Here is a 24,450-nt window from a genome sequence, read left to right on the forward strand (position 1 = left end):
AAGATAAGCACTTTACAAATACCTTTTTTTATTTTCCCAACAATGCTGTAATGTAGTTACTATTATTATCACCATTTTCAGATGAAGATTCTGAGAGAAAAAGTTTTAAGTGACTTGCCTACAGTCACATAGCTAGTAAGTATCTGAGGGTGGATTTGAACTCATATCTTCCTAACTCTTTGTCCAATATTCTTTCTATTATACCTAGCTATCGCCATCATGCAGGAGGGGAGAACATTAAAAGTTATTTTATTAAAGATAAGCTCAAAGGCTTGCTTGTACTTCTTTCTCTATTCCCAGTTCCTACTAGATTATAAGCTTCTAAAGGACAGGTGATTTTATTCTACTCATTTTTTTCCTCCCCAGTACTCAAGTACTTAATGTGCAGTAATGGAATCAGAAGTGAATTTGCAATCTGAGAACCTTGGTTTGAATCTTAGCTCTGTTGCTTGTTATCTGTGTGACTTTATACAAATCATATCAATTCCTCATGTCCTGGTTTTTTGTAGTTCCTGGTATATAATAAGGACTTAATTAATATCTGTTGACTGTCCAGGAAAATAAAGCACTGGACAAAAATTCTCTAAATTTTTGTCAAGCTAAATTTATCTAGGATACAGTAGTTTATTAAGCTAACATTTTAAAATCACCATTTTTAACTCCATAAATCTGTATTTTCATATACCCTTCTAGCAAGGTTCAACTTAGGGTCCACCTTCCCCAGGAAGCCTATACCAAAACCCCAAGGTAGGTCAGAACAGATTTGCTAAGTGCAGCATAACTCCCATATAACCAATACTTTCTTCTACTGTAGAAATGGTCTGAAAAAAATAGTATTAGGGAAGAGAATCTCTTCAATTGGAAGAGAATTCACAGATTTGCTAAGTGCAGCATAACTCCCATATAACCAATACTTTCTTCTACTGTAGAAATGGTCTGAAAAAAATAGTATTGGGGAAGAGAATCTCTTCAATTGGAAGAGAATTCAGAGTTGACCAAGTCTTTTACCTATCCAAATCACAAGTGTCATGGAAAGTATTGTTTCAAGTTGGGGAGCAAGACTGTTTCCTATCATAACCCATGTCATTGTTAAAAAATTCTTCACATTATCTTCTTGAAATCTTGCCTCCAGATCCCCAAACAAGTCTTTTCACCTTCTGCCTAAAGTTTCCTAATTTTCTGTTAATCCTTAAAGAACATGGCTTTCAGTTCTCTTTCTGGATTCCAGTGCTCTAGATAGAATCTGATGAGGGGAGGGTCCTATGTGACTAAAATTTCCCTGATTCTCAGTGAAATGCTTTGAAGTCAGAATGGGTTCTTAGTTCTATCTTTCTGGGTTTCTTTGTGCTTAAGTATAAACAGAATTATGGTTTATAATCAAGACATCTGAGTTTGAATCTCAACTTTGGTATTTTGACACTTGGGTCATGTCATCTATCCTTTGTGCTTGGCACATAGTAGGCACTTAATAAAAGGTTTATTGATGGATTGATTCTCTGTGCTTCAATTTTCACACATGTAAATTGGGAAGAATATGAATTCTATTATCTGCTTCAAGGCATTGTAGATGGGTTCAAATAGGGTTACACAGATAAAACACTTAAAGATTATAAAACACTGGGCTATAGATACTTGTAAGCTATTGATATTTTTTCCCCTCTTTTTTTGGACTTTTATGCTAGAATCAGGTCTCTTCTAGTCTCTCATTCTAATATGTACTTTGAGTATTTTCCTCCCTGGTCTTAATTTCTTTTCCCAGTTGCTTTCAGTTTTAAAGTTTTAAGTATGGAAAGAACTTTGTAAACTAGGTTAAACTTAAACTATGGAAGTAAGCTATCACCTTTTATTAGGCCCCCATTCATTATGTCACCATGTCAGGCTAACTAAATTGTACTAAATTGTGACCTAATTGTGCTCAGATTTTAAAATTGGATTAGATTGAAGTCTGGGTTTGAATCTTGGCTCTGACGTTTCCTACCTGTGTCACCCAATGAATTCATTGGGCCTCGTTTTTCTTTCCTGTAAACTGGGAATGATCATGTTTACATAGTCTACATCACAAGGCTACAGCACATTGCAATACTCAAGAAATGGAAGTGGTCAAAGAGATTATATTCTCCTTTTGCTTTCTGACCACCAGAAAGAGATTATGACTTTAAAATAAAAGCAATTTATTCCTATGATGTACATATGGGTTAGGGTGGGGGGCAGTGAGGGTGGGGCAGGGGTTTGTGGCTTGTAAAACTGGGAAGAGGGAAAAGAGGAAACCTCCATGTGTGATCAGAGAGAAGGGTTACTTTTGAAATCAAATTGGGCCATTAATAGACTTGGAAATGGGCCCCTTGGGTTGGGAATTTATGACTCTGACAAGCTGGGACTCATTAAAAGGCTCCCTGTTCTCTGTAGGTGGCTCAAGATGCTGCACTCTACACTGGAGATCCCAGCCTGGGGTTGGAAATGTTTGAAGCTGCTGGAGACATATTCTTCAATGGTTCTTGGGAGAGAGAAAAAGCAGTGTCTTTCTACAGGGTGAGTGGGTGCCAGTACTCCTTGAAGGTTAAAAAGAGTGAAAAATTAGGCATCTGAGCCAGAACTCAAATGACTTTTGCTGGATCCAGAAAAGTACCACAGTATCTAAACTCCCTTTGACCTTGACTAGGGCTACATGCAAATAGGGAATTGTTTTCTGTTCACACTTTTATTCTCCCAAACTTGTAAACTCCTTAGGAACAGGGCCTGTCTTATTCTCTTATGCCATCATCTTTGACTTTCTCTTCTTTCTTTGTTCACCCTCCCCTCTTCCATTCTCTATTGCAGTTTCTTCTTTGGAAAAATAAGGGGGTTGGACAAGATGGATTCTCTTCTACCTCTAAATCTAGAAACATTTGATTCCTCTCCCTTCTCTCTCCCATCTTCCCCTTTTCCCTTTTCTAGTCATCTCTCTCAAAAGTTATCCATGTCCAATTAACTTCCACAATCCTAAGTTATATTCCTAGCATTTCTTATCTCATCTTTACTCCCTCTGCTAAAAGGCATTCAGTATTATCTGCTTGGATTTTTAAAAATAGTTTCCTAGTGTTTTTTCTTGCCTCTAGGAGGTGTGGGATTGTGGATAGACTTCTTTACTTGAAGGCAGAAGAAATCTGGGTTTGAAACTGATTTCTGACATTGAGTTTCTGTGCAGCAATGAGTAAAACTTTGAATCTCTCTGTTTTTGTTTCCTAAGTTATAAAATGGGGATCATAATAGACAAAGGTATTATGGTACTGTGTATGTGAATATATATGCTTGCACAAACATTCACATATATATTCAGAGATACATATACATAGATATGGAAGTATATCTACATATGTACACACATGAAGATTGTGTGAATGTATAGGAACATATGTTTGTGCATTTGTAAAAAACTAACATTTATATAGTATTTACTATGTACCAAGCACAGTGCTTAACACTTTACAAGTATTATTTCATTCATTCCTTTCAACAACTCTGGTAGTTGGGTGCTATTATTATTCCCATTTTATAGATGCAGAAACTGAGGCAAACTGAAGTTAAATGTCTTACTCCCACATTCACCCAGCTTGTAGATATCAGAAGCCTCATTTCAATTCAGATCTTCCTTCCTCCAGAATTCACACTTAGATGCACACACACACACACACCCTCTACTGGATTGTTGTAAGGATTAAATGAAATAATATACAGAATGCTGTTTTTAAAAAAATACCTTAAAGAAATTTCTTTCTGTCTAGTATAGTATTTTCAGGTTAACAAATCTTCCTTACTAACATACAAACCTCATGAGGTCACTTCTCTCCTTAGAAACCTTTTTGGCTCCTCATTCACAAATAGAGACTCTATATTAGCATTCAAAGTCCTTCATAATCTGCCTCAAAAAGACCTATGATGTCTTTTTTGTGTGTGTGTGTGTGATAATTACCTATTGAACCTAAGGCTCTGGGCTTTCATAGGCTGCGTTCAGTCTTGGTCAGTTTCCCTGTGGCTCATTTTCCCCCTCTGGGAAATTTCAGAAAATAAATCCAATATAGCTAGTGTCTAAGTTTCTATAGATATGGACCAAAAAAGTTCCTACTTCTTTGTAAGCACTTAAGCTAACCATGTAGATATGCGTTCACTCCATGGAAAGTTCAGAAATACATCAAAGAGCTCATTGTAATCCATAAATAATCAATATAATTCTCTCCCATGAGTCCCACCTTTGCTCCAGGAGCTATCTTCTAGTCTTAAAGCTCTATTCTATGGTTTACACTGCTATCAGAAGAAGAACAAATGAAATAGGTAGAGTGGCAGCCTCCCAAGAGTTTGGCAAATTATGTTTTCACCTAAAAAGATGATACAGGCTTCCTGCCTTAAGGTCTTACTCTAAGGGTTTTGGACTCTCCTAAAAGAGAACACATACCCCAACAATGTGATCAGTCTCCCTGTTTTCCACAAAGTAGAACTTTGTAGTATTTTCAAAGAATTTAAGTTCTTACAGAAGGAAAACAAATTTGGGGATTATAGAGTGGCAACCCAACAGATCTTTACTGTTCTCATAATTCACAGTAAGCAGAGAGATCTTAGGCTAGGTCTTTTGCTCTCTCATATTATAGATTTAGATCTTTGCCCTTCCTTTAACTTTATGATGACACTCATTTCCCCAAGATACTCTCTTCCCTAAGTGGTTGACACCACTCAAGGAAGGGGGCCTCTTCCTTTATTAGGGCTAGATTCCAGAATTTTATTAGCCAAGAATTCTTGAAGATTTCCATAGTCTAGGAACTATCCTGTTGGGCTGTATAAGGAAGAGTACACTGTTCTGAAATTCCAGATTAACCATTTATTGCCTTTGGACGAAGGGATTGCTGTAAAGATGTCCAGGTTTTCCTTTTTCTGGAGTCCAAGTCTTTTCTTAGTTTTGCTGCTCTCTATATTTAACACTTTCAGTATCACATGGACAAGGCTAACCTTTTTTACAGCCCTAGAACCAAGGAGTAGCTGTGAGTCTCAACAATCTAAGTCAACCAATTTATCCTTAATTCAGATCCATATGTATCTAAGTCAGTCATTTCATCCACTATCAGTAAGGCCAAATTACTCATCCTTAATTTATCAAATACCTACCATGTGCAAAGCACTTGTCTTAGGTATTAGAAATAAAAAGAAAAGCAATAGAATGGTTCAGGACTTCAAAAAACCTATATTCTACTGGGAAATGTACAATAAGATTCAGGGGCTTCACAAGGAATACTATAAAGTTCTACTTTGTGGAAAACAGGGGGACTCATTACAATATGGGGTGTGTTTCTCTTTTGGGATAGTCTAAAATTCTTAGGGTAAGACCTTAAGGCAGGAAGCATCTTTCTTTTTTTTTTTTTTAAGTGAAAGCACAATTTGCCAAAATCTTTGGAGGCTGCCACTCTAGCTGTTTTATTTGTTGTTCTTCTGAAAGTAGATAATATGGACATAGATAAATCCAAAATACAAAGTAATTGAGGGGGTAAAAAATATAATAATAACTTAGGAGTGGGAGGGATGTTAAGAATGGCTTTATGATAGACATGGCATCTGAACATAACCTTGAAAAGAAGCTAGGGGTTCCAAGAGATATAGCTGAGAAGGACAATTATTGTAGATATCGGTGGAGGGGACACAGCTTGTACAAATATATGAAAATGAGAAATAAAATGTTGAGTTTGGGGAATAGGAAGGAGTTCAATTTAACTGGAAGGAAGAGGATGAAATGGTGAATAATATGAAATAAGTCTGAAAAGCTACTTTGAAACTAGATTATAAAAACTAAGGCATTGGTGTTTTATCTTATTAGGAAGCCACATATTAGGAAGCCACAGAAGCTTCTGTGTTGTAGTAAGGTTATGTTGGAGAGAAAGCAGAGAATGGAAAGAGAATTTAGAAACAGTGAGAGCAGTTGGGAGTCTAATTCACTAATCTTGACAAAAAGGTTATAGGACCTAAATGAGACTGATGATTATGTAAGAAATTAAATAATAATAATAATAACTACTATTTCTATACCACTTTGTATAAGGAACTGTGCTAAGTGCTTTATAAATATTATGTTATAGAGAAGGATGCTGGTCTATGACATGTGGAAATGAAGTTGGAATGATCTGGCAACTCACTAGTACACCAGTATGAGGGCAACTCCAAGGTTGAGAGACTGGATGTTTGAAAGAATCATTGTTACAACTTATTATTGACTAGGATTGGTGGCTATTTTTTCCAGGACCGTGCTCTTCCTCTTGCTATTAGAACTGGTAACAAGGAGACAGAACTCCGACTTTGCAACAAATTGGTGGAATTGCTGTACTTTCTCAAATCCCACCAGGAATGTCTAGAATTTGCACATACCTCTCTTGCCCTCAGCATAAACTTAGGTAAGCTCTGGGCCCTACTGACCTTCTAGAATGAGAACATTACTCTCATTTATTGTTCCTTGTCTCATCTTTGCCAACTGTCAAAATTATGATGGTAGTGACTGGTGGTAGGTTAGCTTAAGTGAAATGGGATGGGGTGGGATGAGAGGGATGAGATGGGATGGGGTGGGTGGGATGGAATGGAATAGAATAGAATGAGATAGGAAGGAGAAGGGAGAAGAAAGAAAGGAGAATGAAGGAAGGAAGTGAGGATAAAAGGAAGGGAAAGGGAAAGGAGGCATTTATTAAATGCATTCTCTATGTCAGGTACTGTGCTAATTAACTTTACAGACATCTCATTTGTTTATTAAAAGGAGAAGGGCATCATCAGCATGCATTTATATATATAAATATTTTTATATTATTTTTAAAAGTTGGCAAAGTACTTTAGATACATCATCTCACTTTATCTTTAGGATGAGTCTGCAAAAAAGGCAATGATATTCCTATCCTTGTGCACATGAGGACACTGAAGCTCATAAGAGTTACCCTGTTATCATATTGTTAGGAAGTATCAAAAGTGAAATTTGAACAAAATTCCTCTTGGCTTCAAGACCCAGATTTTATTCACTAAAGGAATCCTAAAACCAAGAATACAGACTGTTAGAAGCACTTAGATGGTGCAAGGACTAGTGTCAGGCCTGACATCAGAAAAAACTTAAGTTTGAATCCTTTCTCAGACTTCCCAGACAAGTCACTTAACATATTCAGAAGAAACAATTCAAGGGGACTCTCAAAGTCACTCTGAAGAACTTTAGCATCAAATGTGAGACATGAGAGGTTCCCAGCATTAAAGAGGACCCTGCACTCACTTGGCAAAGCAGAATCAAAATAGCAGAAAGGAAAAATTTGATGCACAAATCTAGAGACATCTCCAAATGATCAAACAATTTGTGCCTGACCTATTATAAGAGCCTTCTGAGCTTGTATTCACTAATCAGCCACAGGCAAACACAATGTACCTTGACCCCAATATCATGATGTTCTTGGTCCTCTTCCAGTATGAAGGATCAGCAACAACCTTTGTTTCCTCATCTATGAAATGAGGATAATAATAATTGCAACTACCTCCCATGGTTGTTTTATATAACATGAAAAATGTCTTACACACTGAAAAAGCACTATAAGAGTGCTGTTTATTATCATTACTAGAAGGAGTCTTAGAAAGTATATACTCAAACTCTCCACTTTACAGATAGGGAAACAGTTACTCAATGACTTGCTTAAAAGATCACAAAGCTAGTTAACGATGTAACTAGGAAGTTTCTTGATTAACTTCCGGCCACGTCTCTTTCTATCATACCATAGTTATTCCTCCACTGCTCGCAGCCAAATTTCTGAGAATAATTAATAAGCAAATAGTGTTTTTAAAAAATGATTGGTTGCTAGATGGTCACTGTTCTCCTGGAGCTTTGGTGATCCAGTCTGTTTGTTCTCTCTCTGGGTTCTTTTTTTGGGCTGTGTTTAAGAAAAAACATACTCCTTAGGTTTGAGTCCTATATTTGTGGCAGCATCTCTGATCTAACTCACCTTCCCCCATCCCCATGTCACCTCTCTCAGGAAGCCGGTTAAATGAACGTGTGGCCTACCATCGGCTGGCTGCGGTCCACCACCGCCTGGGGCAGTGTGAGTTGGCTGAACACTTTTACCTCAAGGCTTTGTCTCTGTGCTCATCACCCCTGGAATTTGATGAAGAGACTTTGTATTATGTGAAGGTGTACCTGATCTTGGGAGACCTCATATTCTATGATCTAAAGGTATGGGGAGCAGACTGGACATTGGGGTTCTGGACAGACCTAATTCCTGCTTTATCAACATTTTCAAGAACTGCTTTGGGTTGGATTGGGGAAGGGAAAGAAATCCTCAACTGTGGGTTAAGTGATTCAGGAGGAGATGAAGTTTCTTGTAATGAAAGGTACCAATGAATAGCAATTCGGTGGTCCAGTGCTGAATTTAGCAGTCCCTGAGTTCAAATCCAGTATGTCTCTTAGCTGAATGACCTTGGGCAATTCACTTACACTATTTGTTTCAGTTTCCTCATATATAAAGTGGAGGCAATAATAGCCCCTTCCTCCCAGAGCTTCTGTGAAGATCAAATAAGATAATATTTGTAAAGTATTTACTTTTGTTCATTGCTAGATTCTTAGGTTGAAGATTTAAAGATAAACTAAACAAAGTCTCTTCCCTCATGCCTATTTAAATCCTTCCTTTCCCAGATCCTGGTTACAAAACCAAAAGTGAAATAGTCTTTCCTTCAGAGAGGTTAGATTCAAATTTTGGAGATAAAATTTGTATATAGGTACATAAAAAAAGATTTAAAAGCAGCTACAGGGTGATCTCGGAAGAAAAAAGTCCCACTAGCAACTCAGAGAGAAATAAAAAAGATCCTATGTGGAAGGAGACCTTGAAGCTGAGATTAAAGGAAAACCAAGAAGATTTTCCCAAGAGGTGGAGGTAGAAGGGAGAGCATCTCAGGTGTGGGTGGTAACCAGTACCAAGAATTGGGAAAGGACCATCATGTGTGAGGAGCAATATTACCATAGAATAAAGTGTGTGGAGGCCAGTAAGACATAAAAAGGATGGAAAGGATGAAGATGGAAGGAAAAAAGAATGAGCCCAAGTTGTGAAGGCCTTGAAATGCAAAACAGAGCAATTTTATATTTGATCCTAGAGGTAATATGGCCCCAGTGAGTTTACTAGTAGCAATAGGGTGAGATCGACATCCTTGGAAGGTCACATTGGTAGTTGTGTCAAGGATGGATCATAATGGAGAAATGTGTGAAGCAGAGTGACCAATTAGATGAACAATATTTCAATAGTCTGTGAAAAAGGTAATGAGGTCTTATCCTCTTGAAATAATTAGGGGAGTGTAGAGAAGGTATGTATAATATGGAGATAGAAATGACAAGGTTTGACAATTGATTTGATATCTAAAATGAGTAAATTGAGTAAAATGAGTAAAGAATAACATTGTAGTTGTATTCCTGGGAGACTGGAAAGATGGCCGTATCCTTGACAGTAATTTTTAAAATTCTAAAAAAAGATGGCATGGGGGAAAAGTAGTATTATCAGATGTATCTATTAGTAATATATAATGCAGTTTAGAATATGACCAGTGCATTAGAAAAGTATAGAATTCCAGAAGCCCTTATGAGAAGAAGATTCATATATTTTCAGAATGTAGGGAAGGATAGGATGAGATATATAAGGGAAGCCTAATAGAAGAGGTAGCATTTTATGGCTACAAAAGATTTATTGCTGAAAAATCTTTAAAGATCACTTTACGTCCATTGCCTGAATTTATTTTAAAGATGAGGAACTGGAGTTCCAAGAGTCCCAGGTTATAGAGCCAAGATTTGAACCCAGGATTTCTGACCTCCATGTTTATTAGGGCTTGCCATATAGTGGAATCTGCAATTATGTTATCTTTCATAGAACTGCTATTCTGAGTTAGTCAAGACAAAGGGCTGATTTTGGCATAATATTGATTTGAATGGGTTTTGCCTATAATGCCCTCCCCATATTCCATCTTTCTCAGCATTGCCTGGCAAAAAATATGCCAAATAAAACCCACCCATTGATCTTCTATTGTTTAGAGTATTTTGTCCCTTATCCTGGCCTATCTTTCTTGGGCAGCATCTTAACTTTCTAGTCCAAAACTAGGAAGCTTTTTCCATTTTCTACCAAGTATTCTAACCCTATCTGCCCATCCATCTTTTTCTTCGTTTCTCAGATTGTGAAGGACTTTAAATGCCAGGATGAGGGGTTTGTATTTTGTCTTACAGCATTTTGTCCTATAAAGCATTTTATAGATTTCTCGAGCAGGATATTGTAAGATATAAAATAGAATACCAATTTGACAGCTACTTGGAGGACAGGTTGAAGTGGCAAGACACTAGAAGCAGCAAGAATAATTAGGAAGTAATTATAATAGTCCAAGAAAGAGATGATGAGGTTTTGAGCTAAAGGGGTGGTTTATGAAGGAGAAAAGATATATTGGTAAAATTAAAAAGACTTGGTAAATTATTCAGTATAGGGGATGAGGGGAAACTAAGAATCTAGGATAATTCGAAGTTTGTGAGTCTAGATAAATGGAATGATAGGGGTGCCCTTAACAGAAAAGGCAAGTTTGAAGAAGGGACAAGTTTAAAGGATAATATAATAACTTTTTTTTTTTTTCAGTGTGTTATATTTGAGATCCCTATGAGTCATCAAGGGTGAGATACCAGATGATATAGATTTTGTAGTAAGCTAGATAGAGAAGAGGGCAAGTAGATGGCTTAGTGGAGAGAGTGCTGTCTCTAGAGTCAGGAGAAAATGAGTTCAAATCCAGATTCAGACACATGCAAGCTGTGTGACCCTGAGAAATGCACTTTATATCTGTTTGTTTTAATGCATTGGAGAAGAAAAAGGCAAATTTCTGCCTTACCCAGAGGCTGTATTGATATGCTACGGTCCATAGGTTCATAAAAAGTCAAAAATGACTGAATGACTGAGCAATACAAAGAAAATATATGAACCTATAAGAGCCAATGAATTACCCCAAAGATAAACTATTGAAAAAAAAAAAAGAAAGAAGAAAAGTCAAATTGGATCTCATGCTTTGGAAGGGCAAAGGATGATAATTCAACAAAGAAACCTGCAGAACACATCCAGAAGAGATCAGTAGCTTAAAAAGTTAAGCAGGAAAGAGTATACAAGAAGAGAGGGGTGGTAAAATAAATTTACTGCACAGAGAAATTGATTAATAATAATAAAAATTTTTATATAGCTTATTAAGGTGTGCAAAGCAATTTTCACATGCCATTGCATTTATCAAGTTAGATGACAATCTATTGGTCTGTGAGGAAAATGTCCAAATTGAGTGAGAATTTGAGGCTGGATGACTGACAGAACTTAACATCAATAGAAACGGGAAAGTTGAGAGGAAGATCAGGATTGGAGAAGATAATGATGAATCCATAGAATCATAATTTGAGTGGGAGATTGGAAAAGTCAAATCCTCTCACTTTTCAATTGAGGAAAGTGAACCACAGGGAAGTTGAGGGGCTTGTTTGAGGTCTCACAGCTTTAGTTTTAAGCAAGTTGAGTTTGACATGCCAATTGGTCTTCCATGTAGTGATTAATTGGACATTTGGAATTAGAGCTCAAAATCTCTCTGTAGAACCCTGAGCAAATTTTGTTCCTTCTATATAGTCTGAGAGTGTTGAATTAGATGGTCCTCCATCTCTGACTTTGCACATTCACAAGTCCTTTTACCTCTGACATGAAACTAAAATCCCTGTATCACTTGTCTCACAATGATGGCTTGCTCAATGATTACCCTACCTGAGTGCACAGCGACAGCTAGTGACCAGAATTTTTCACTGCAGCCTCTTCTGAAGTTAATTGGAAAAGACATTTTGCTATTTATTAAATCTTAAGAGCATAAAATGGAAAAGCTAGAAGAAAACTTAGACCCCTAGACAGATACCCTTTACTTTTAAATGAAATGACTTGCTGCGAAGAGCTTTGCAAACCTTGAAGCAATATATAAATTTGAGTTCCACCATTTATGTTGTTATTTGTTATTATTGCCCAATACATTGAGTTATTCCTTCAATAAGCTTTTACTGAGAGTCCTCTACATTTTGTGTTCAGAACCATGTTGTTGTTGTTGCTTGGAGCTATCACAAGATACAAGTCAATAATTAAGGTGACAGGAAGCACAAAGACAAAATGTCACATTTTAGTTAGGAAATAACTCAATGACAGCCTACCAACTACTTTCATTTAGCACTGCTTGTTGGAGGAAATACAAGAATAGTCCTGAACTTAAGGATCCCATGATCAATTTGGTATCCACATAAAATCCCAAATAGTAAATAGTCCTAAAAGGATCTGAAGGTCAGCTTGTAAAATAGACCAAGGATCATAAATTTAAAGGTTTAAAAAAAAAAACCTCAGAAAAGTCACCTAGTTCAGTGTCTTCATTTTAAAGATGAGGAAACAGGGGCCCAGAAAGATAATGTCTTGCCACCATATTGGTATAAGAGATTAAATTAGACATTGAATTTAGGTCCCAGATTTCGCCAGGGTCTTCTTCTATGCCATGATATTGCTTGAACCTGTGGTGTCTGTCCATAGCCTGTTGTCTATAATTCGAAAAAGCATTGTGCTATGTGCTGGGGGTTGGGGATAGGGAGTAGAGGCGACAAACTCAAGTATCTCAATACGTTACTTTATTGTCCCTTTATAATCCCCACCTCAGTATCCACAGACTCAAGCACAGCCAGTGCTTATATCCTAACACCTTGATCATGCTGTATGCTATAGACCTCTCCTTTCCCTATCAAATTTCAAAAATAAATGAATGATTGAAGGTACTCAATCCCCTTTGAATTATTGGGTATAATTCTCAGAAACATTCTCAGAAAAATGGAGTGTATAAAGACCTTTGACTTTAGAATCAGAAGGCCAATAAGTTTTACTCATTTTGTTGTTCCATTATGTATGACACCATTTGGGTGTTTCTTGGCAAAGATAGTGGAGTGAGCTATTTTCTTCTCCAGTTCATTTTACAGATGATTTAAATGACTTGTTCAGGGTCACACAGCTAGTAAATATCTGAGGCTGAATTTGAACTCAAAGCCTTGCACTCTATCCATTGCAACATCATCTAGTTTCTTTATGTCAGTACTATTTCTGTTCTTTAATGAGCCCCTTAGGCAAGTAAGTGAACCTCAGTAGTGTCCTCTGAAATATAAGGGGAATGTTTATATAGTCTGTAGCATGATGTCATGAAATTAATACTAGAGTTGTGGCGATAAGATCTGTGTTCAAATTTTGTCTCTGACACTTCTTAGCTGTGCACTGATGAATAAGTCATTACCTCTTTCATGAAGTTGTTGAGAATAGCCCTTTGTCAACCTTAAACTCTATTTAAGTATGTATTATTATCATTATTGTTATCATTATTACAGGTTCTAAAGCCTATATACTATTTTGACTTATTAGGGGCCTTTCTTAGGCACAGTTCTTGATCCTCTAAGTTGATTTGTTAATAAATTTGTTAATTTTGATTTGTTTGAATCCTAATTCTGCTATTAGTTGTGTGACCTTGAGCAAGATACAATTTCTTGGGACTCAGTTTCCTCATCATTGTGAAGGAGGTAGAACTAGATCAGGAACTCTTAACTTTTTTATGTCACCCAGAACCCTTTGGCTGTTGTGTGGAGCCTATGGATCTTTCTCAGAATCATGTTTCTAAGTGTACAAAATAAAATGCATTCTTAATGTTTTGTTCTGTGGACCACTTTGGCAGTCTAATAAAGTCTATGACCCCTTCTCAGAATTAGCATTAAATACATAAAATAAAATAGGATTACAAAGGAATCCGAAGATGGAATTTCTGCCCCATTATATCTATGAATATTTCAAAAGGTCTATGGAGAAAAAAAAAAGACCATTCTTTGCTTCATTTCTTACCTAGTCTTAATCACTCAATGAATATTGCTTCAATCAAAATGAGATTTGGCAAAGACCTTAACTTTAAAAAGCCAAAATCTTCCACTGCAACCAGGCATTCCAATCTATAACTTGTTACTGGATCCAGCAGGCTTGGCAGGAGAGACTGAGACTAGTGACTTTGCACAGCTCTCCCTCACTTAAATCCATTTTACTTGCAAGTCATGGTTTCAGCCTCCTGCTCATGGTTCTCTTCAAGAAGGAAGGATAAACAACAATCTGTGATAGAAGCCCTTTGTTAAAATGATGTAGGCACTTAAGCCAATCTTAAGTTGAGGTTCAGAAAACCTCAACACTAGGAGACAAATCACTGGTGGATAAAAGTGTTTAGTCAGAAAAATTCGTTTAACAATCTACTGCTGTTAAGTCACAGAGGAACTGTGATCCACATTGGTAAAGGTGGGTGGTGGGTAGTAAGTGGAAAAAAATGAAATGGATGAAATAACAGATCCTAGAATACTGAATTAAAGCTTGTGTGGTAATGTTGGACCATCCAACTATAAAAATGCAGGAATGGAGAGATGAAGTTTGGGGAATCATTCACAATTAAAGCCTTGTAAAGGTTTATTTTTTGAAGGGGAGGGAGAGTAGTCTAAGCTTATGTTTACGGAGTTTTAATGCACTGCATAATGAAATGCAGATTTGGGGCTATAAATATTAATCCTGATGACCCCAGAATCCATTACTAACTAATGTAACTTTGTAAACCTCAAATAGAACATTATCCAAAAAGAATACTAAGCAATGTCGTGGAGTTCTGGTGAACAGACTAATGCCATTATAAAGGACTTTATAATGTGGTTACTAAATAATGATGGGAGTCCTGGAGCAGGAAGTGATTGGTTTTGGAGCAGATCAGGTCCAAGAATAAATTGACGTTGAGAGCAAATGCAGAGTTTACAAATTAGTGTTATACATATGAATGTATAACATTCCCAGAAGAAAATATATCTCTTTAGTCCATAAATCTACAGATTCAGGTAATCCTATTGTCATTCCATGTGGAGATCACAGCTAAATGATTGCAGTACAATTGAAAGTGCTTTGTACTTGGATTCAGAAAACCTGACAATAAATTCTGTTTTGGTCCTTATTGGGTCCATGATCCTTTGCAAACCAGTTAACTTAAGTGATTATTAGTTTCTTCATTTACAAAATGAGGACTTATAAGGAGAACATTTTCTGTTTTGTGGGAGTGTGTATGCTGGGTAGATTGTTGGGTTTCACATTTACTAGTTGTGTGACTCTGGATTTTACTTAACCTCTGTGTGTCTTAGAACTCACTAGGACTTTTTTGCTAACTTCTAGATCAGTTGCAAAATTGGTAAAGGGAATTCCCACATTGGTAGTACCTGATTTCTTATTTCTCATATCTGTTATATGGTTATTATTTTTATTGTAATTACAATTATTATTATTATTTCAGGACCCATTTGATGCTGCTGGTTATTACCACCTTGCACTTGCAGCTGCTATGGATTTAGGTAACAAGAGGGCTCAGCTGAAAATTTATACAAGGTTGGCCACAATCTATCACAACTTTCTCGTGGACCGAGAGAAATCCCTCTTTTTCTACCAGAAAGCAAGGACCTTTGCGACAGAGCTGAATGTTCGAAGGATCAACTTGGGCCCCGACCGATTTTACAGGGGGGCAGCCTGGATTGTGTCCAAAAGCCATGCATGAAATCACCTCCCCATATTATGTGTTGTTTTTAAAAAAATGACAAATCCACATGTATTATAGACATATATTTGTTAATATATGAAAAATCCAGTGTCACAAATTGATGTCTCTCTGGTAACCATAACTTAAAGAATTATTATTATTATTTTGCATTAAAATATATTCTGTATGTATTTAAATGCCTCAGTGTCCTACTACTTTTTTTTCAAATAAATTAGTATTGGCATCTGAAAGGAAATAAATAATGATTTATTTGATGATGTCTTGAGGTAGTTAAGAATATGTTTTCTGATAATGATCATTTAATGTCAACTTTTTTTTTTTTTAATATCATACTCAATTTCTCATCCAACACCTAGGAATTACCCTTCGGAATGACATGGTCTGTAATAAAGTTGTTAGGGTGCTAAGGAAAGACATGTTTTAATGGATGTTAATACAGATGGATTTCTTGTGTGAGACACTTTCTCAAATTAGATCTGTCCAAAAGTGGAATTTTGAGGGGGTAGTTTGGTTCCCCCTTCACTGGAGAGCTTCAGTTACAAGTTATGTGGCATCTTGACAGATGTAGTATAGTAGGGGTTCCTATAGTGAGGTATGAGTTAGCCTAGCTGGTCACTTAAAACTCTGTGATTCTATGATTCAAGATCTGAGTAAGGTTTGGGACCTCCATCTTTTCCTCCCTTTTTCTCATGTTGAGGTTCCAAATAGCACCATGAGTCTGTCAAGCATCGAATCTTATTCTAGGAAGAAGTATGGATGTCAAGCCCTCTGACCATATTCTCAGCCTGTGTGTCTTAGGCAATCAATAAACATTTATAAGGTGCTTACACTTTACATGTGCTAAGCACTGGGGGTACAAAGAAAGGCAAAAACCTTCAAGGACCATACATTCTAATGGAAGAGGTGACATGAAAATAAACAACCAAGTACATACAAAACTAGCACAAAATGGATAGAAAGTAGCCTGAGGAAAGACACTAGTAAAAAGGGAGAGGGACTAGAAAAGATCCCTAGTAGAAGGTGAGATTTGAATTGAATCTTGAGGGAAGCCAAGGCAACAAAAAGTGGAAGTGATGGAGTATTCCAACATGGGGAACAGACAGACAACTGGTTCAAAGACTTGGAAACAGGTTGTCATGTTTGAGGAACTGACAGTATGTCAATGTAGCTAGACTATTGTGTATGGAAGAGAATAACTTGGGGGGGAGGTGGGAAATGGAAAGGTAAAAGTAGGTAAAAACTCTTAGAAAGTCTAGGTAACTGGGAGGATGGTGGTGACCTTAAAAGCAATAGGAAAAGGGGCAGCTAGGTGGTGCAGTGAGTGATAGAGCACCAGCCCTGAAGTCAGGAGCACCTGAGTTCAAATCAAATACTTAACATTTCCTAGTTGTTCGATCCTGAGCAAGTCACTTAACCCCAACTGCCTCAGCAAAAAAAAAAAAATAATAATAATAATAATAATAATAATAATAATAATAAATAAGCAAAAGGAAAATAGGAAGAGTTCAGGGGGAGGGAGATGTTCTGGACAAGTTGATTTTGTGATATCTATGAGATATCCTGTTTAAGATATCCAAGAGGCAGCTAGAAATGACTAGAGTTCAGCAAAAAGTCTGGATATAGAGACCAGAGAATCTTTGAATAAAGTTCATGATGGAACTCCTGCAGGCTGATGAGATCATCTAAAGTGAAAAGAAGAGGGGGCTTGGGAGGCACAGAAGGTTACTGGGAATAACATAAACAAACAAGTACCAAAGAAAAACAAGATTACTTAAGAGTAGGAGATCCAGGAAAAAGTAGAATCACAGAAACCTAGGAGAGTGTCCAAGAGAAACAGGTGATGAAGGATGTTACATGCTACAGAGAGTACAATTTATTTTCCTCTTAGAACTAAAGAAAGAAAAGAATCAAGCATTTATTAAGCATGTGCGATTTGCTATCCCCTTTATAAATCTTATTTCATTTGAAAGTCAATATTATTGTTGCTAATATTAATATTAGTATTATCAATATGCTATTATCCTCACTTTACAGTTGAGGAAACTGAGGCAGATACATATTAAGAGCTTCCAGAGACAAACAACTAATAAACATCTGAGACTACTCTAGATCCAAGTCAAGGGCTTTATCCACGGTGTTACTGGATGCTTCCTCTCCTAAAGAAATTGAAATTCAAAGAGATTAAATGAATTTTCTAGTCACAAAGGTAGCACAAATCAGAGAATGATGTTGATCTATCACAAGAAGAGTGCTATAAAGTCTGTTACTAACTCCAAATATTGAAGAAAATATTTCCATTGGTGATGCTGAAATACTAGTCAATTTGTAAAGCAAAGAGAGTTGGAGAAAAGTGTTGGAAGTGGAATTGGGACATTTGGGCTAAAATCTCAGCCCATATCTAGCACTGGCTCTGTGACATTTCTTGGCCCCAGTAACTTTATCTGTAAAACAGGGATACTGACATATACTCTTTTCTTTCAGTCAGATGTGTTGTAAATGTTAAAGTGCCATGGAAATCGAAGTCATTTTCATTAGTGTTATTTATTATTATATTTGCCAGTCCCTTCCCCCAACCATCACCACCCATGCCTTACCCCAGTCTAGTTCCACCATATGCCATATTCACTTCCTATATACTTTTGAGTGAAATTGAAATACAGCTCCCTTGATAAACTGGGAAAACATTTTTATAGTCAAAGGTTTTGATAAAGGCCTCATTTCCCAAATATATAGAGAACTGATTTAAATTTATAAGAAATCAAGCCATTCTCCACTTGATAAATGGTCAAAGGATGTGAACAGACAATTCTCAGATGAAGAAATTGAAACAATTTGTAGCCACATGAAAAGGTGTCTAAATTACAATTGATCAGAGAAATGTAAATTAAAACAACTCTGAGATACCATTACATGCTTCTCAGATTGTCTAAGATGACAGGAAAAGATAATGATGAATGTTGGAGGGGACACTGATACACTGTAGGTAGAACTGTGAGCAGGTCTAACAATTCTGGAGAGCTATTTGGAACTATGCCCGGAGGGGTATCAAACTATGCATACCCTTTAATCCAGCAGTGTTACTATTGGGCCTGTATCCCAAAGAGATCTTAAAGGAGGGAAAGGGACCCACATGTGCAGAAATGTTTGTGGCAGCCCTTTTTGTGTGACCAGAAATTGGAAATTGAGTGGGTGCCCATCAATTGGAGAATGGCTAAATAAATTATAGTATATGAACAGTATGGAATATTACTGTTCTGTAAGAAATGACCAACATGATGATTTCAGAAAGGCCTGGAGAGATTTACATGAACTGATGCTGAGTGAAATGAGCAAGACCAGGAGATCATTATACACGGCAACAACAAGATTATACAATGACTAATTCTAATGGATGTGGCTCTCTTCAACATTGAGATGATCAAACCAGTTCCACTTGTTCAGTTATAAAGACAGCCATCTACACCTAAAGAGAAAACTGTGGGAATTGAGTGTGGATCACAACATAGCATTTCCACTCTTTCTGGTATTGTCTGCTTGCATTTTTGTTTTCCTTCTTGGGTTTTTTCTTTCTTTCTAGGTCCGATTTTTCTTGTGCAGCAAGCTAACTGTATAAATACGTATACATATATTGGAGTTAACATGTACTTTAACATATTTAACATGTATGGGACTACCTGCTATCTAGAGGAGGGGATGGAGGGAAGAAGAAAATTTGGAACAGAAGGTTTTGCAAGGGTGAGTGTTGATAAATTACTCACACATATGCTTTGTAAATAAAAAGCTATAATAATTTAAAAAAAAAAAAAAGAAAGAAAAGAAAAATGGCTTCCTAGTTACCAAATGGAACCACTTTGATTGTTACTTGATCTCACATGGACCTTTCTCCATCATTCCCCAGCAGCCTTCTGAGTCTGGAAGATGCCATCATCATCCATCAATGGCAGCTTTCTCACCATAGCCATGTGACTTTTTCCTCATTTGGCAATTCCTTCTGGAACTTCTATTTCCAGAAAGAACTGGGCCAGTCACGTTCACTCCTTCTTTCTCTTTTGCTTCTGCTTCTGACTCTCCAAATTCTTCTTCCCCTCCTCCCAAAACACTTTTCAGCAACCTGGATATACTGTTTTTCCTTAACAGAATGTAGGCTACTGAGAGGAGGGATTATCTTTTTGCTTCTATTTGGATTCCCAACCTCAGCACAGTTACAGACACATAGTAAATATTTAAATGTTTGGTAACTTGATTTAACTTCTCCAATAGGCTTTCTATCACACTTCTTCATAGACATTATTTCAAACTTTCTCTTTTCTCCTCGACCCTTCCATGACATCCTTTCCTCCAAGCCTCTCAGCATAAAACCGTTGTGTCATATCTTACTAAGAAAACAAGGATTGTTCACCCCGAGCTTCCTCTTCATTAATTCTCTATCTCAAAACCTCTTGATCTCATTCCTTTCTCTTTAATCCTTATTTAACAGTATTGTTACTTTGGGTGACTTCTAAACATCTCAAGGCCTTTGTTTTCCAACCTGCAAAATGGGGTTAATTCTACTTGTTTTGCCTATCTGATAGAGCCTTTGGAGAATGAAAATGAATATGACTATAGTGAAAGTGCTTTGTAAAGCACTGATAATAATGATTCGTTGTTTAGTCATTTTAATTTTTCTGGGTTTTCTTGGCAAAGATAATAGAGTGCTTTGCCATTTCCTTCTCCAGCTCATTTTACAGATGAAAAAATTGAGGTATATGGTGTAAACTAGTTTGCCCAGGATCATGCAACTAGTAAGTATCTGAGACCATATCTGTCCTGGCTCCAGGCAGTTATCATTTTGCCACCTAATCATCCTGATAAAAATAGCTAGCATCTATACAGCACTTAAAAATTTACAAAGCACTTTACAAATATTATCTCATTTAATCTGCATAACAACCCTGGAAAGTAGATGTTATTAGTATCCCCATTTTTCAGATGAGAAAACATAGAGTGATCCACCCAGTATCCAATAGTTAGTGAGTTAAGCCTGGATTTCAGTTCAGTTTTTCCTGCCTCCAGACCCTATCCTATGTTCATTATACAACAGCATATGTAGCCTATTACATTGTCACCAGTACCACTTATAATAAAATTAATAAATACTGTAGGAATTCAGAGTAGGCAATTGTTAACCATTTCCAAAAGATCCATTTTTGCCCTTCAGTAAGTCAGATCGAGTGATTTTCTGTCCACTGAAATTCTGATTCAGCCACAGCCCAAAGAGTGAGAAGTCTCTGAATAAACAATGTAATTGTCTTGAAAGAAGCCATCCTAAAAGTCATTCTCATAGCTCTTGAGTAGCTAAAAGGAGATTAATTCATTTCTACCAAATCAGAGTGTGCCATTTTAGATAGAGGCTTAATTAACTATGGTTCTTTTAATTTCTTCCTGAGAACTCTAATCCTTTATCAAGCCTAATTTTCTTTTTTTTCTTTTAGCCTTAATTTTTTCATCTGTAAAGTGAGATATTTGGACTAGAAGGAGCAGCATTTAATGCAGAAGAGCGCACTCACATCCTAATCTTTATGACCTAGACAAATTATTTAATGGCTTTGTGACTCAGTTTACCAATTTGCAAAATTATTGGGGACGGGAGATACGGCGAGAAGAGGTATACAGCTATAGACTCAGAACTAGAAGAGATTTCCTACCTTTATAACCTTAGGCCAGTCGTGGGTTTGTAAAATGGTCCTCTAAGGTCCCTTCCAGATTGAAATATGTGATACTAAAAATGTGGAAGGTCCTAAACTGGGGGTCTCTGAACTCTAGAAATCCACATTCTAAGGTTCCTTCCAGTTCCAACGTGCTTGTTCTCAAACTATCTATCTCCCTAACCCTGCCATTTTTAAAGGCTCTTGTTTGTGGCAGATTTTTTAATACCTTTCCCTGAAAAGCAGGATTTAGCCAGTGCCAGTGAAGAGCCAAATAATTGACTTGTTCTGGAAACATGATTTATCATTTGTTTGTATGTTTGTCCTTCAAATGGAGAATTTAAGACAGAAATAGCTAAAAAGAAGTCAAAATTCAGTTTTCCTTTCAAAAAACCTGGATGAGAAGCTCCCATCTGCTTATAGGAGCTGAACCCTCATTTGAATACCACAAGAGGGCAATATTGAGCTTTGGAAAAAGTAATCCTCTTTCAACTGCTTTAACAGGAAAATTTGCCCAAGGAGGTCATAGGGCAAGCTTTCAACCTTAATTAAAAACTTCAGCATGTTCAGACAATGAATTCTGAAAATGCATTTTAATTGAAAACATATTTTTTTAGGAAAAAAATTTTGAAAGGATATAATGTTGGATTCAAGCAGAAAAGTCATATTTTAAAATTTTCAAGCATATTGAGGTAAAATTAGGGTCATCATTGTGAAATCACAGAATGGCCTAATTGGAAAAGATCTTAGAGCTCATTCAGCCCAACTTCATTATTTGTAGAGAAGGAAGCTGAGGCCCAGAGATTTTAAAAGTGATTTGTTCAATCCTACAGCATTCATCAATCACTTAACCTCTGCCACAGTTTACTCTTCTGTAAAATGGAAATCATAATAGAACCTATCTCTTAATGTTGTGAGGATAAAATGAGATGAGGTTTATAAAATATTTTGTAAACTCTCTATAAGTGTTTGCTATTATTATTATTAATCAACAAGCATTTTCTAAACAACTATGTGTCACACACTGGAAATTAAGTATAAAGAATGACATAATCTCTACTCCCCAGGGATTTACGCACACAAAATCTTACATTTAAATGTCATTTTTGTGCAATAATGTTCTATAATCATGGTGACATTTGATTCTCACACCAGTTCTATTTAAGGAAAGGAATACCAGTAATGTCTTCCCATTTCTCACATGAGTTTGGGAGAAGGAAAGATTCCCCTGAGTTACACAACTAGTTAAATAACAAAGGTTAATTTTCCAATTTCCTAATTTCCAATCCAGTATTCCATCCCTCCTGTTCTTTGCTGCTTGTAGTTATTTTTAAATGGTTATTTTAGTTTTAAATTCTTCTACTGAAACTCATAAGGAGGCAAATATGTTACATTTTAAAATTAAAATTCAATTTATACTATTTTTTAAGAAGGCACAATCTCAAACACAAAGCTTTCTTAAATTCTGAAATACTTTATTCTGGATAGGATTTATTTTCAATAGATTGGGTTTCCTTTAGGAGACCTGGGTGTGGTCCAATTGGGTGTGGTCCAATCATAGCTCTTTACAATTTCCAGGTGATCCTGGAAGCCAAGAAGACGGGAAAGATTGGCATAAAGTATTGTATTGGTCTGGTGAAGCAATATTAAGCTCTGAAAAATTAAAAATATATATATTATGTCTGGAAATTGATAAGGGGACTTTCACCAACCAGGAATAAAAAGTTTGGATATTCACATTTTGCAAATGTGATTTACCTTTATCAAAGTACAGGGTCCTGCAAAGAGAGGACGCTTAGGATCCCAAGGCGCTGGAAGAAGCTTTTCACATCATCTAGTTCAACTTCTCCTTTGGACAAAAAAAGGAAACTAAAGCTCAGGAAAGCAAAGTGAGCTATTTAAAATTATATAGTAAAACTTGGCTTCAAATTCAGTTTCTCCACGAAGGGGTGTGCTGGAGCCCATTTGGACTGGCTCTCAGGAGTTGTTAAATGAGCATTTACTCGTCCAGAAATCAACAAATTTACAACAAATAAGAGCTTAATTTAAGAAAGTGATCAAGAAAATGATAATTCAGATTTACCTTTAAAGCATGTAAGCTTCCTTCCTTTTCTTTTCTTCCTTCCTTCCTTCCTTCCTTCCTTCCTTCCTTCCTTCTTTTCTTCCTTCCTGATATCAGGAAAAACCCTGTTTTCCATATCTAAGATCTAGCAAGCAAGTTGTGCCCTGAGCTTGATATTACAACAATTCTTTGCATTTGACCTCTGGATGATCTACAGAAAAACTCCTAAACTGGGATTTATGATTTAAGTGCTTATTCCTGTTTTCTAGAAGATCCTTGCCTGAGAGCTGGAGCTATAGCTAACATGCTGTAGCAGAAAGGGATCAATCACACTTGCTGACACTGAACAATTCCTGTGCTCTTACCTACTGAGTGAACTTAACCAGGTGCTGTACTCCTATACCCACCATGCTAATTCTAGTTCTGTATCCTACTGAATGATCACAAGGCTAAATGATCCTTAAGACTTGAGACAATCACAAGGATCTGTGAATCTAATCATTTAAAAGACTGTTCCCCGTCTATATTATCCCAAAACCCCAAAACACCTATATTATCCCTAAAATACCCACATGTATAGACCTGCCAAGGGAGCTATTTACTCAAGATCTAAGATGACTGTTTTCTGGTCCTACCCTTTGTAGTTTTAATGCATAAAAACCTTACCCCTGCTACAAGCCACAAACCCTACTTCTCACAAGAACTTCTATTGCAAGCATTTTTCTCACTTTGAAATTAAACCTCTGTTTAATTTTGATTAATTGATTTGATTGATTGTTTTAGTTTTGATTCCTGACTCTCCTGTTTCCAACTGGTTTATTTGGCTCTGGCCACCCAAAGGCCAAATTCCTTCCTTCCCTCCTTGAACCAGGGTTTTTAGATGCTTACCAGCAAAAACCTGTTCCCGATGCAGTTATCATGCAATGATAGCATGTTTCCTCATTCACACCATATTTTATAAACAAAGGAATGGATTCTGGCTCTTTCCCTTGGTTAAGTTAATTTTTATTTGTGTAAGGTCTTAGTCTATCACAATTATTTTCCCAGTGATTTGATTATGGAGAG

The 24,450-nt window shown here is 36.6% G+C and overlaps 1 protein-coding gene across 1 annotated transcript in view; it reads left to right on the forward strand.

Moving 5' to 3' along the window:
• SH3TC1 (SH3 domain and tetratricopeptide repeats 1) overlaps positions 1 to 15,815 on the forward strand; it is an 82,619-nt gene extending 66,804 nt beyond the window's left edge. Inside the window, exons 15-18 of the mRNA XM_051967266.1 lie at positions 2,407 to 2,529; positions 6,257 to 6,407; positions 8,007 to 8,203; positions 15,379 to 15,815. Coding sequence (XP_051823226.1) covers positions 2,407 to 2,529; positions 6,257 to 6,407; positions 8,007 to 8,203; positions 15,379 to 15,636 — 729 coding nt within the window. The 3' untranslated portion in view covers positions 15,637 to 15,815. The remainder of the gene's footprint in view (positions 1 to 2,406; positions 2,530 to 6,256; positions 6,408 to 8,006; positions 8,204 to 15,378) is intronic.
• The last annotated feature ends 8,635 nt before the right edge of the window (positions 15,816 to 24,450 follow it).

Source organism: Antechinus flavipes, chromosome 6, assembly GCF_016432865.1.
Source record: "Antechinus flavipes isolate AdamAnt ecotype Samford, QLD, Australia chromosome 6, AdamAnt_v2, whole genome shotgun sequence".
Lineage (NCBI taxonomy): Eukaryota > Metazoa > Chordata > Mammalia > Dasyuromorphia > Dasyuridae > Antechinus > Antechinus flavipes.